Source organism: Vanessa cardui, chromosome 8 (assembly GCF_905220365.1).
Source record: "Vanessa cardui chromosome 8, ilVanCard2.1, whole genome shotgun sequence".
Taxonomy (NCBI): Eukaryota; Metazoa; Arthropoda; class Insecta; order Lepidoptera; family Nymphalidae; genus Vanessa; species Vanessa cardui.
In genome coordinates, this window is record NC_061130.1 from 7,770,765 (window position 1) to 7,785,560 (window position 14,796).

The 14,796-nt window shown below is 32.5% G+C and overlaps 1 protein-coding gene across 6 annotated transcripts in view; it reads left to right on the forward strand.

Annotated features, from left to right (window-relative positions):
• LOC124532061 (dachshund homolog 2) overlaps positions 1 to 14,796 on the forward strand; it is a 128,322-nt gene that overhangs the window by 82,932 nt on the left and 30,594 nt on the right. For 4 of the 6 annotated variants that reach the window (XM_047106692.1, XM_047106694.1, XM_047106695.1 and 1 more), the window contains 2 exons: positions 1,251 to 1,469; positions 12,992 to 13,075. In XM_047106692.1, coding sequence (XP_046962648.1) covers positions 1,251 to 1,469; positions 12,992 to 13,075 — 303 coding nt within the window. The remainder of the gene's footprint in view (positions 1 to 1,250; positions 1,470 to 12,991; positions 13,076 to 14,796) is intronic. The other 2 variants (XM_047106693.1, XM_047106697.1) reach the window with 1 other exon arrangement.

A 14,796-nucleotide genomic window follows, 5' to 3' on the forward strand; every position in this document is an offset into this window, starting at 1 on the left:
ACTTATTAATGTATATTCGTTTTTAAATCAAGTCTCAGAGGGTTTAATTTCGTTTGTAAGCTTTATTAAAAATTTTGTTAATTGGCCTTATTAGGAAGATCGTGTTGTGACAACTCGAAAGTGCTATCGTGCTCATCGACAATGACGAAACGATGTTGTCTTTATTATGTGATGAGCGTTCAATATCGTGTCAGTTAAATTATATGTATCTATAGATTACTTTGAACCGTGAGAGACGGTAATCAAATATTTACTATTTATTCAACTTGAATCTTTTGATTTGTATGTAATTAAATAAATGAAATACGAGTCGTAGAGCTTAAGTATTAAACAGAAATAATACAAAGATATAAGATCCGTTATAATTGGTACTATTCAAGTACCCGATCTAAGATCGCAAAAGGAACAAGCGGTATAGTGCAGCGAAGCATATATAAATCGCTTAGAGACAGCCCATTCGGTGTCGAATGGCTAACCGTGTCCTTATTCCGACTAGTATCTGCGAAACGACTTGTAAACTGAGCTACACAGTAGATACTCGTTAAAAATAAATAGTTTTATTCCTTCTTTGAACATACAGAAAAGGTTTTTTTTATTCTTTATCTAGATAATGAATATCAAGTAGTTTTAAATAGTTTTGTAATTGTAAATATTTGATAAATATCAATCAAATGCATGTTACAATACGGCCTCTTATATTGATTAGACAAATTATGTAAGAGAATATTTTTCACATTTATTAATTTTAAAAAGGCATAAAATATTGTTTATATCATTCATCCCGTGTGCATTCGATTTATGGGCAACCTAAAAAGAGGACGGCGCTTAATTTATTAAGTTACATTTCAATGGTATTCGAATAGGCCTTGCTCTTGCTTCATCAACGCACCGCATGGATTACCACGCGATTTCCATGTACCTTACAATAATAATTGTTATGCGAATGATACACGCACGCGATCTGTAATGTCGTTTTTATTATTGATTGTTTTGTAACCAATATATTTAAAGCAAGCAATTGATAAATTAATTGCTATTGATATAAGGTCATCCCTTCGTTTTTATTATTATTTTTGTTTCATTTAGCATACCGGATAACTTAAATATTTGTTATATGTAATCTTTGTATTTAATTAATTGTTTCTTTTGAAGATTGTGTTTTGTGGACGTGGAATTATTTCAAGTTATAATCTAGTAAATAAATAAGCTATTGTAATTATAACCTTAATAAACAACGCATTTTTGCCTAGGAGCAGACTTGAGTGATGGCGATCGTGATCTGCCCACCAATTCGTCCCCGGCGCCCGTCAACTATCCCGCTCAAGGCTCGTCACCCAACGTTCCCGTAGACCCCACTGCCGACACTTTGGTCTCTTCTACAGAGACTCTTCTCAGAAACATCCAGGGACTTCTTAAAGTCGCAGCAGATAATGCCCGTCAACAGGAACGGCAAATCAGTTACGAAAAAGGTGAGTTCAGTTTAAAATAATTACGCATTTATCATATCAACAGAAATTAACTACTTCGATCTCGTTAGAATACTCATTTGAATAAAACATGATTCTTATTATGTTGTTCACTTGAATAAATGGAGTTATGATAAGATCTATAGAGTTAAGGTAAAAATACCCTGAGCTATTTAGCATTGAAGGCGCAGTCGATTACCAATCTTTGTAGTTTAAGCGTTTATGAATTTACATATAAAATTAAGGCTTATTATATTATGAGGACTTGAACATTTTCTCCAGTGGATGTAACACATAAATGTTATAATCGATATTAGGTACATATCTAGCGGATATAGGATTTCTCATAAACAGTCTTATACCGAGACGGATTAGCGTTGAATCTCTGTGATCATATTAGTTTACCCTGTAATTTCTACATACTTGCATCTCGCAACCACTTCGTGTAGTTTATTTGCATTCGGTGCAGCTTCTATACAGCCCTATTGACTTTATTTATTGTCGTCTTAAGTCGTATCTGAAAGGTAGTTGTTAATAACATTTTCTTTTAGTTCTTGATTAAAATTGGATGGATTAAAATTATTTAAGAATTAATATAGGAAATAATATTGTTTTATTACATAAAATAATCAATATATATCTCACACTCAGGACAATACGAATATCTATTTTCCATGCGAGAAACGGCGCGGGCGCATGTCGTGCCTTTGCAAATAGCCGTAGAACAGATGCGCCTGAGTTATAGCACAACCCACTATCATTACCCACGATTCCATTCGGACAGCATAATTGTTTAATTGATATTTCTGCGAGTTATTTATTCACGTCATTTTGTTTTCACCATGAGAAATAAGTTCGTGCGCTATGCTTTCATTCTTACATATCGAAGATAATTTACATCTATGATTACGTATTATTAACTAAAATACTGTTAAATAACGAGCTTCATAAAGAAAACATTATGCAATATTGAAAGTATTAAAATACATATATTCAATATAATAATAATACATTCAGACCATGTCTAAACAAAAGGAAGGAAAGACGCAATTGTTATAAAAGCTATAAAAACACAGAGGATCAGAAAACGCGGCGCGAGTCATCATCAAACTTGAATATCAATATTGCGCCTCGAGCCAATTGTATTAATAAACAAAACAAAATGAGAAATAATAATGCTATAGGCCAACAAAAGGTTCCATTTCTCCCCCTGATATGTTGCAAGTGCCAAAAGAATAACTTCCTAAGTGCTAAAGGCTTAAGATTGGAAATTGAGAATCTATTTACTAAACCAGTAATTTTGTTATTACGATAATAAAATTATTCTTGATGAAATATTTTTTCGAATCGATGTGTCTGGCGAACCTTACCGTTGATTTTTTTATAGAAATTACAGCAATCACCCGCTTGGTTCGCCTCGGCTGAATTGATAGGCGGGTATTGGTTGGAAGGCTTGTATTTTAGTTGGTCGTCCTTTCGGTTGTATATTGTATATAAGCTTTCATATCCTTTGAACCTTACGTAGCTTATGTTTACTGTAGCTTTGTGGTTACGAAAGTAAACATTAGTTGAAACTGTCGCCCCTCTGTCGCTCACAAATAGTAGATTGCTATCAGATGTATTCGTTGACAATTTTTACACCAGAGGTGGGTGTCGCTCAGACAAATGTACTGCATTCAGAGTATTATCAGATAACACGGGAGGGTCCTATGAAAGGACTTCACCGTGATAAAACTTTTTCGATTTGTTACAGTAACACAAGCAATGAATGTAAAATGGCTAGTAATTTCCGTAAAGACTATTCAGGTGTGTAATATTATATTATAAATAATATTATATCTAACAAGTTGAAAAAGGTTATTTGTATCACGATAAAGAATACATAAAATTAGTTTCTTGGCCCAGGTTATCGAGGGTATACTTAATAAAAAGTATAAATTAAAAGATCATACCAAAATAAAACATCTTGCTCTTATGTGGCGGGCGTTACGGGCGTGTGTAGAACGAATCATCAAATTTTCATCACAATCAGGTCAAGACCGGTCCAGGAACACATATGGGACAAACAAACATTTAATTTTATTTATATAGATAGATAAATTGTTATGTGACACAAAACGTCAACAATAATATTTTTTGTTACCGAACTCGTCAACTTTTTTCAATTCCAGGCAGGTTTCATTGTGAGCATAGTGGCTTTAAAAACATTCGTAACTCGCAGAGAGGTCCCGATCGCAATCATCGCGACATAAATCTACTTCGGCTACTCTTTAATCCTTTATCCCTGTTAATTCTTACCGCTTAGTTTATTTCTGAACCAAATGGCCCGGTCTTGTACGAGATTTTGTTCACCTCTTTTGTTTAACAACTATCAGTTTTTGTTAAGCTAAGTGCTGTTCAACGGACAAATGGCACATGCGAAAGCAGATAGGACAAGCGTATTTTATGGGGTTCTGTTAGAAAGGAAATTCCACCTCCATATCTAGAGATAACTGGTGTCGAGAACCATAGTAGTCATGGTCTCGATATTGCATATTGTATTGACTTAAAAAATAATATTAATATTAAGTATAAATCTTTGTTATGATTATAAAAAATATTAATAAAATTACGATATCAGTGTAATCATATTATTGTGATTTTTTAATTTCTATATTTTTTTCAATTTGAGATAAAACAAAATCCCTATGATAATGATTTTGAATAAAACAATGTGAAAAAATAAATGATAATGACAATCAGACTAAAGATTCTAAAGTCGAAATGTGTATTTGTTACATTTTAACGACTAATGTACTAAACCGATCGTTCTTCAAAATGAATGAATGAATGAATTATACTTTATTGCACACCACAAACAAAAAACAAAAAAAAGGAAAGTAACACAAAATTAATAAAATGCAAAAATAGAATATAAAAAAAGAAGTAGATTAAAAGTGTTGTACAACGGCTTATTAGCCATTTCTTCCAGACAACCCAATTTGATGTAAATGTAGTCCGATAATTGGTTATATACATTGAATGAAAAACAAATTAGAGGCAAATGCAGTTGCGAATATAGTAATAATAAGTGTATAATAAACCTAAAAAAAATGTTTAATGCAATGTATATATATTGCTTGTTATAACTACTTCAGATTTTTTTTTGCAATAAACATATCTAATCTCAATAACAGTTGGACGTAAAATAGGACTGAAATCAGCAGATACATTAACCAAATCATATGAACAAGCATTTAAAGCTTAAACGTCAGACAATGTAAACAGACAAATACACGTGACAATTAAATTAAAACGTTTCTTATTTCTATGTATTTATGACATAATTTTGGATGAGATCACATTGCGTTGGAGGGACAGCCCATCAATAACGTGGAAGTGACCGATCGAACAAACAAGAACTGGCCAATGATAAAAACTGATGAGCAAATAGACAGACAGGACTTGTGTACTCAGCTAATGGATTCAATTGATATGAAAGCTTTTACAATACTGTCAGGGATATTGCTATTATATCGCGATGTAACCAAATTAGCAAAATTGCTTAATGTTTTGAGTTATCTAAATAAAACGTTAAAAATTTTAAATCCTATAAAATCGTAAGTCGAAACTATTGATTCCTTTTTTAACTTGTATTAAAAGTCGGTACTATAAGCTGAGAGCCAATGTATGTAGTATATCATGATACGAGTATATCATTGGTTAATAATAATATCTTTATGGCGTGACTGTTTGCTGTGTAGATGTCACCCGAACGTATCATTGCTTCTAAAGTAATATTTTCTATTTAAGTGAAAAGAGTAAAGCTGTCGATCGCAGTACTCATAACTCGCTAGCTCAAACCGCCCCCAGCTAACGAGCCACCGCGAGATGCGAAGATATACCAACGAGGCATTGTGCCGCGCCAGCTTTCGCACCATTGTAACGTAAGCGCTGAATCTCTCGGAGCAATCTTTGTTTGTTTACTCCAACGTGCTGACATGACTTATAGTGCTATGATATCAAACCTATATTAATATCCTAAATCCTTCCTTAATCATGCCAATTGTTGATAAAAAACAATTAAAGGTGATCGGAAATTATAGGCACTTCATACGTTCATATTATATTACTATTACTACTCATATACCTTTATATCTGCAATACAAAATCTAAATATTAAAATGCAATCCATAAAATAAGAAACTAAGGAACTAGTTTCGACTTTGTTACCGTTTGTTGTAAATGTATTATTATGATTTGTTTGAAATCCTTACTTGATATAAGTCCTAAATACATGATTTGTTATTTAGTATTCATTAAATACGCACCAGTTATGGGTGTTGCGTGAACATATTTTTATCTCGCAAATTATTCATTTAATGTCTCGAAATGAAAGGATTTTTTGCTTCCAAAATGAAAACCTTTACTTTTTTAAGCTTAATGTGCAATATTTTTGTCAAAAAATATGGTTATGGAAGTAACAAACGCTAAACATTTATATTTTTTAATATTAACAAGGCCATTTGTGTACACCTAGCAGTTCATAGAGTGATTATGGTAACTGATACATGGTTTCCATACCACTTGACCATGAAACCAAGTAAACAATAAGTGACATTAACAGGAGTATTAAAATTGCATTCCTGCAATGTACCGATATGTAAGAGACATCGGGCGGCCATATTGGATTACTTGCGCGTGTCGCTCCGGTTACATTGCGCACGCGACTTGACCACACGCACGCCATCTAGTTGAGAATGTGCATATCGATAGTTAAACATGGTAAATGTCGGTACACCACAATAGATCCACTGTCGGGTATCATTTTAAACGATGTTAAACGATATTTTTTTGCGCTAAGGTACGATCTGCCTTCTATCAATATACATTGAAATAATATCAATTTCACCTATAACTCTTCTAACACCTAAAACTGACAGATGTACTATTTCATAAAAGCTACTAAATCTGTGTTCATAATGAATTTATTTCGATGATAATATATGTACAAACTCCCGACAGTAGCTCAAATATGAATCCTGTACCGTATCAAGCCAAGATACTCCCTAAGGATCTTAAGATCTACACGACGAATAGCAATATTAGATACGCAAATACAACACACTTGAATTTGAACCTTCTGCCAATATAATTACATACACAATCCCACGTTGCTTTTTGTGTCCTTAATACGGTTCATATCTGTAACATATATAAAGGGGTAAAGTGAGACAATCGTAAAGTTTAATAATAATTACATTCTCAACTCTCCTCCCGGCTTGTGCGCAATAATTAACCGCTCGGAATTACTTAGCCGAAATAATTTAATGTGACGTACGCCCAATTATTCGTGATGTGCAAGATGTCTTTATTGAAAAATATAACGAATACTATCCTAAACCTAAAGAATATTGGTTTCGATATAGAACAAAATATTTTGTAATGTAAATGTAATAAATTTATAAAGTTATTAAATCTTTTAACTAATAATTATTCTTTAATGAGTATCATATAATATTCGGTATTTGTTTTGGTCTTTGCTTTTATTTGACCTGTAAACAAAACGTATGCGTAATATCAACTGTTCTTAATATTTAAAACTGACGTAAACCAAGGTTTAAGAGCAGTTATTCGTCAGCAAACGTAACGAGAGCTTCACGTCCTAGTCATTCTTTACTTTATAAAAGATCATTCAAGACCGGTTATGTGCTGTCTCTATGGGGTGGAACTGAACCCTTGTTCTAGTTGTAATTTACATATGGAATTACAAGCCGGAATAACGTCGTTTATGCATATGTTTATGATTTGGTAGCACGTTTATAGAGTGAGATGTGTTTTTATTAGGATTGTGATACCTACAAGGAAGAATATTTTTACACCACTCATTTTAATACTTGCTTATTTCGTTTAACAAGCGCACATACTCGATTAACACCTGATACGTATTCACATTTTTTTTAATTATTTTTTTTTAAAGTGTACATGATTATTGATCTTAAAATCTATGAAAGCTACTTTAAAAATGTTTGAGGACTTGAGGCCTTTGTTTAAAGATTTATTGACTTAAAAATCTTACACGATATCTTATTTATTATATTACTTGAGATTGATCTCCCTGGCACATCAATAGAACATGTAAACAAATATAACATAAAATACATCAGACTAAGTATCCACTAAATATTCTGACTCACTAAGAATAATTTAAGAACATTGAAAAACTTCTACGCCATTATTTTCAGTAAAAACATATTAATCAGAATTAAATTTTCTTCAATAGGAACAGGGAATTGTAATAATATAAGTCATGGCTCGCAGCTGGAACGCTGCGACTGTATAAATATTCTTTATATGCAGTTAAATTTTTTACACCGCTCCCATTATATCAGGAAGTTTGCAGAAAAATGAAAAATTACCGGTCAGGGAGCGACCGCAAAAACATCTCATAAGGAACAACTAATGAAAGCTTAGAGCTATTCGCATAAATCTCCCTTACATTTTTAATACCAATATATCTGCGAAGGGGAGCTTTCACCGGGGAAAGAAAAAAATGAAGCCGAAAAACAAAACATTCGTGGACTCGCGAATTTATATCTTATTTAAATAACAGATGTTGTCCGCTTATAAATGTAGATATTTTTTAATCAGTACCTTACCGAGGACATAATGGTATCAGGCGATCTGCCGTCAGCTGGTATGTAGATGTAAGGGAGTTTATCGTGTTTGGTGGCTAATTTAAAAATCCCTCTCGCGGGGATTGTTCGCATTGCGAGCGCCGTCATCCCGAAGCGGCTGCGTGATATCTCTCTTGACCCGTATACTTTTTATTTGCTTCGTTACCTAAGCTTTTTTCGTATCGTATCGAATCTCAAGGAGTCGTGTAGTCTCATTAAAATAATACAGGGCTACCGGATAATCTTATCCGGTGTGTTTCGATCGCAGATTGGTTGCGCGTGCGCCGATAACACCGCGAGTTATTCCGGCGGTGCTCGTTCCAAGCACTACTATTTTTAATTTATTTTGTGTGGACATCTTCATTATTTGTACGTTTAAAACGCTACACAGATACAACAACTCATTATGAAATATTTGTCATAGTTTTTAGTCATTTTTACAGTATATATCAACGATACCAAAATAAAACAAGTGTAATAAAAAAAGTGAAATATGTTTTATAGAGATAGATAAACATCTTCCAAGATTAAACTCAGAAAAAAATGAGAAGGCAATGTTGCAATGATTTTATGATCTAAATTTCACACATAATAAAGAAAGGCAATTCCTATGATTATTAGCGAGGAGACTGCGGGAATAATCCTCCACTGTAACATCTCCGTGTGACATAAGCCGGAAAAATCTAATAACACTAAAATAAAATTGCCGACGGTTTGTAAATTTAAAAAGCATAGGGAAGAAAATTCGTTTTTCGCGCCGTGACAGCCATTATCGTTACTTTGAATTTGTCGTTTAGAAATATTCTTAATTCTGTTAATGTATTAGCGAATTTGTATCAATCATTGTTTACGGGAAATAATTAATATTGTTAAATTTTAAATCAAATTTCACAATCAACAATATTTATGGAATTTTACATCTATACATATATTTTGTAACAATAATCCGGCTTTGTTCGCACTTCTTCATCTTCTTAAGCATTTTAATCAGCAAAATTGCACCGTAATATTTCCTTATGCTATTACTATTAAAATTTCACCTTCAAACCGCCGAAGTCTTCCTTTCATTCTGTTGCTTTTAAAAGGACTAAAGGTGAACCAGAGGGAGAACTAAATGCGTTCTTTTGTTTCCGTTTTCAAAGACCCATTTTGGTCGTTCTTGCCTCAACGCTCGTTTAAATTATTTTGCCAGTTTTGAGTCGTAAATTTTAAACGGACTTTAATTGTTATTTTAACTGCAAGCACAACTTAGTCTTCGCAATGGGGCTGAGAAAATATGTCTTAATTCGCTCACCCTATGACTTATGTGACACTGTTCTATTGTTACTTTGTGTTTCTATTATTTAATTTATTTAAATTGGCGAATAGTAAATATTATGCGTGCACTGACATATTAATAAATTATGTTAAAGTGAGTAATATAGTATTTGAACATTTAGTTAAGACACTTTTTTGTATTGCGTTAATAATTTAAAAAAAATAATCCAAAGTAGTTCATAAAACTTATACCATAAAAATGTTGCAGAGAAGGCTTTAGTGCATAATATGCTCCGCAGTTTGGCTAGCTTTGAATTGAGAATATTAACATGACAAGTTTGAATGTCATGTTCTTGATTCATACAACGCGAGTTCGCGGATACGTTTTTATAAATTCTTTGAAGATGTCTACGAGGATATCAAACTCTGTAATTTAAATAGTGTTGTTGCCTTTGCTGAGTGCACGAAATTGAAGAGAAATAAAATTACCCTCTACGACCCTCTGGGACCCGATTCGTAACGACATCATACTAAAAAAATAAGAACAAAACGACTTTTCAATTCGAGAGAACACTTATGCTTTAAACACAATATTTCAAGAGTCGATACGATATCAGTTAATTACTTCAGACCATTATTAAATTGCGTAACCGGAATCGATCCTTTTGTTTATGGGTTTCGATCCTTTCAATCATCTATCAGCCATTGAGCTTCGGTATAATAATAATTGTCCATAATTATATATTCCCTTGAACGGCGCATCACTTTTATTGTTATTTTATTTATAAAATGGTAATTTTTTACTCGGGCCCACTCTATCGTGTTCTTAAGTTTGATTGATTCGATATAGCGATCGATTTAGTAATAACCGAGTGTTCTACGGAGCTTTGCTTTCTATTTTCTTTGTTTAATACGTTGTTGTTAACGACTTTTCATTTTAAATGTTGCTTTATTGTAAACCAATTTTAAATTAAGCACAATCGAGAACCGAAATGTTATTGGATATTAATTTAATTGGTTATGTGTTGGTCTAGTAAGTAATTATTCGCGGACTCATTACTCGTATCTATAACGCGAACATCAAACAATACAAAGATAGATCGGTCTGGACTCAAAGACCACCGGGAGCATCTTTTGTTAAGACGCCTCGGCTCACAAATCGCGAGATGCGAAGATACGGCGCGCGCGCATACCGACGCGGACCTTAATGGCCGCCTCGCCGAAGGTAATTTACGTCTCATGTGCGAAACCACTCTTAACTAAAAGCCCTGTAAATTACAACATACAACTGGATTGATTTGAAATTAAACTCAAAACGTTCTTCGCAAATTGAAATTGATTATAATATAAATACACAATATATTGCATATAACTTTTTTTATTTGAATTGTGTAGTTAAGCCGTTTTAGTGTTCCATATATCAGATCTATTTCATATTAAAATTTGTATGATTGTCTATTACTTTGTATGTAATATAATTATCAAAACAGGTTGTATTATATTTATATTTCCCATCACGCAATATTATTTTACGCATATATATTACTTAAATTAACGTTACCAAAAAATAATTCTGCTTCTTTTAAGAAAGTTATATAAGCAAATGCACCAGTAAAACTATGTGCTATGTGAAAGAAGCTTAATAAATTTTTTTTTCATGTGATTTGACTACTTAACAATCACTATTTTCACGGTCTTATCTATACAGACCAATACCGTTTTCTAACAACAATAAAATTTATTTTACATACATCGTATACAAACATTTTAATGTGGGATAATATAATCTTTTGAAAATATAAACAGTACCAGAAAATTTAACAAACAATGAACACGACAACGTTTCACTTTACAAGATTGAATTTCGAGATAGTGGAAGTAACTCGCCTTTATTCCCGGCCCTATTACACGGCATACGAGAGCAAGTTAACTTGTCTCTGTATTATCTTCTGTAGATTATTGTTTGTCGATATAGAAGCTACCCGGCACTGGTACTGCCTCTCAGCGAAATATCACGTCTTAATGATCGATATCAGATCGATTTTTCTCCACACAATATGCGAGTATATACAATGGGATGAAAATAAGTACTTTAAGTTCCATTGCGGTAGCTGTGAGTCACGTGATTAGCTAGTAGCACGAACAATTGAACGATTAAGATTTAACTTCAATGTAGGTTGTTGGTGAATAGCTTGTATTCATAGTAATAACTAATTGCGTAATATAACAAGATTTGTATTTGTACATGAAATATTATCAAAGGTTATTCAGCGATCTAAAATACTTTTAAATATCAGACTAAATTGTTGTCTGAACTGTAGAGCTGATCAAATATTAGCTTCTCTTCTCTTTGTCTGTTTGTCTATGCTCGCAGTTATATTGATCGATTTTATTTTCTTGATAAAATATGAAAATGATTTATTTGCCTGACACAACTTGTTCCACTTATTATGATCAACAAAAACACATACAGAGTTTGCGTTCGAATGCTTGATTATAAAGACAATCAATATTATAACTTAAATTAAGAACTGCCCAAGAAAGAAAAGAGAATAACAAGAAATTGGCACTATAGGACATTACCATACATTATCAGCGGCACCAAAATTGGAACTTCTAGTGCCTGTGGTCACATTATTACATACACATTACATTAGCTCACTATTCCTTCAAAACGGATAAGATTGAAACAATTTTGCAAATAAATATCATTAGAAGTTTTGAAAAATATCGCAATCATATTTGTTTTCTATTAATTCAGGATAACAAAAATGAACTGCAAAACAACATACAAGATATACGAAAATGAATTTCAATTGCTTGCATTGTCTTGACGTATTAAAGTATAAAATCATTTTATTTTTACTTTTAAATTACATTCAGACGTTGTATTAAAATTAATATATCGTTTCATTACCGAATGTAATTAACAAACAGTACTTGAAATCTATTACCCAGATGTATTCAAATCGGAAGTAGCTCCCCAATAATTTCCGTCAGGTTAGGTTTAATTGAAAGTTATGCAAATCTCTCAAATCAACTCCTTCACAATGGTGAGGATTCCGAATGAGTTAATCCGTGTTTATGTTCTAATCGGCCCCTTGCTTGGCCTTGTTACGAGTTTAGTTAACTGTTTAAATACAATGCCTTTTGTACATTCAATCATCTATTTGAGACTTTAGATGATTATCTTGTGTTTTTGGATTTACTTTAATTTGAATTAAAAAGATCTAGCACTCATAAATATATAGAAACAATGGATTAGAATCCATGAAAATATTTACTACTAGAAATTCACCCAGGTAAAAAAAACACAATTATCTATGAATAGTGTGTGTTAGTATAAATAAATAAAAAACACTTTATCTGAACTATATTCTTTAAGTCAGTTGAGATGACCTAATGTATAAAACACATAGTTTTCGACCGAAGATCGCGTGTGCAAATCCTTGCAAGCACCACTTAGTATTCGTGTACTATAATTTATGTTTATGATATATCTCATGCTCGGCTATGAAGAAAACTATGTTGAGTACATTTGAAAGGAGAGGAAGTCTTTGTACAGCTTTTATGTATTTTTTAATGTATTAACTGTTTTTTTTTTTGTTACAGCTGAATTGAAAATGGATGTCCTCAGAGAACGGGAAGTAAAAGACAATTTGGAAAGACAACTGCTTGACGAACAAAAAATGAGAGGTAAGTGCAATATTAAGACGATCTACGCTCGATTAAACATAATATATAGCTCCAACACCTTATAACCCTAGAAACCATAGTCCGACTCATACAATACACATAGATATAGGAGAAAGGAGAAAAGAAACAAAAGCGGTGTAATTTCAATGCCTTCATAAATCGCCGGTCACGACCACGCTAAGCATTCGCCAAAATTAACAGGAGATCTTATTACTAAACCATTGTCTTCTTCCACGACACGTTATTTATTTCCTACATTAAAACCTATTATCTAAGAATGAAACGGTATATCCATCCGTGGCCAATTTTCTTTCCGTGCCACCGACACATTGCTCTTTCCTGTATAATTGTGTTTGCTACAATAGATTGCGGATATTCGATTAAAATGCATTTTTATTTTCCTATTCACACGTTGTACCTCAACTAGATGTTATTGTTGCTGGCGATATCACATTTGTTTTACTTTCCCAAGACTCGATTGCACGTTATGATAATTTCTATAATAATTTATAGCTTTATTGATAGTATTTCTGATATCACGTGGTACCATTTAATTACGATATTTCATTATGATATCTTGTCATGTTATGTATTACGTATGTTACTTGTATTTTGTTGTTGATATACAATATTGTATCCTGATTCAAAATATATCAGGTAACTCCTGATAGAATACAAAGGTTAAAATTACACGCAATACAATACCACCCCGTCTTTACGGATAAAACGTAGTGTCTACAAAGAAAACGCAGAGAAAGGTAACCTTTATACAAATGTCAGGCAAAGCGGTAGCATTGACCTACCGCCCTAAGACAAAGGGTTATTCCTTTTATGCAAAGTTTATCAAATTATTTCAACTAGAAATAGTAATATATTTTAAATATCATTTAATACCCAGTAGTACCTTAAGGTTACGCGATATTGTATTTTAAACTTCATTAAAATTTTGTTAACTGTAGTTTTATTAAAAAATATTAAAGATTAGTTGTTGATCAAGAGTTCTGTTAAGTTTACTGATCCCAAAACGAACAAGTTTGTTACATACAATATTTGATTTCAAATTCTACCATTATCAGTTAATTTTTTTACCGGCGCGAACTGTTAATGGATTTCGCCCGATATTTGACAATCTCGTGTCCGATGCACTAAAAGCTTTTTGACAATTACTCGGCACACAATTAAAATTATTGGTGAAATTCAGACGCTTCCGCACCATTGTTTATAAAAAATAATTCTTGATTTCAAAAATAAAAATATTTTATTATAATATACATTGATAAAATTGTTTTATCACAAACAGTTAACGAGGGAACGAGGAGTAGTATGAATAACAAACTATTGCACGAACACCGCAATGGATGCTAGCAACAAAGAGAATCGCGGATCCCATACATATTTCATACGGTGAATGAACCCGATTGCGACGTGAGCAATACTGGTAATTGCCAAAAACCAATCATCAGATAGCGTTCTATGTGTCGACGGTATGAAATACGCCTTCGGTTACAAAAGCGATACTATATGTGTTAGCATGTTAACTGCGTTAAAACCAAATGCACGGTACAGAACAGGCTCTTACATAAGAAAACTTTCATTTCGATTTCAATATTTTATTAAGACAAAGCACAATGAAGTATTTTTATTTACAGATTATTAATACGAAGTACACCGTTTTTTATTTGTAAATAATTAGATTATAAAAACTGAATTACAATTTTAAA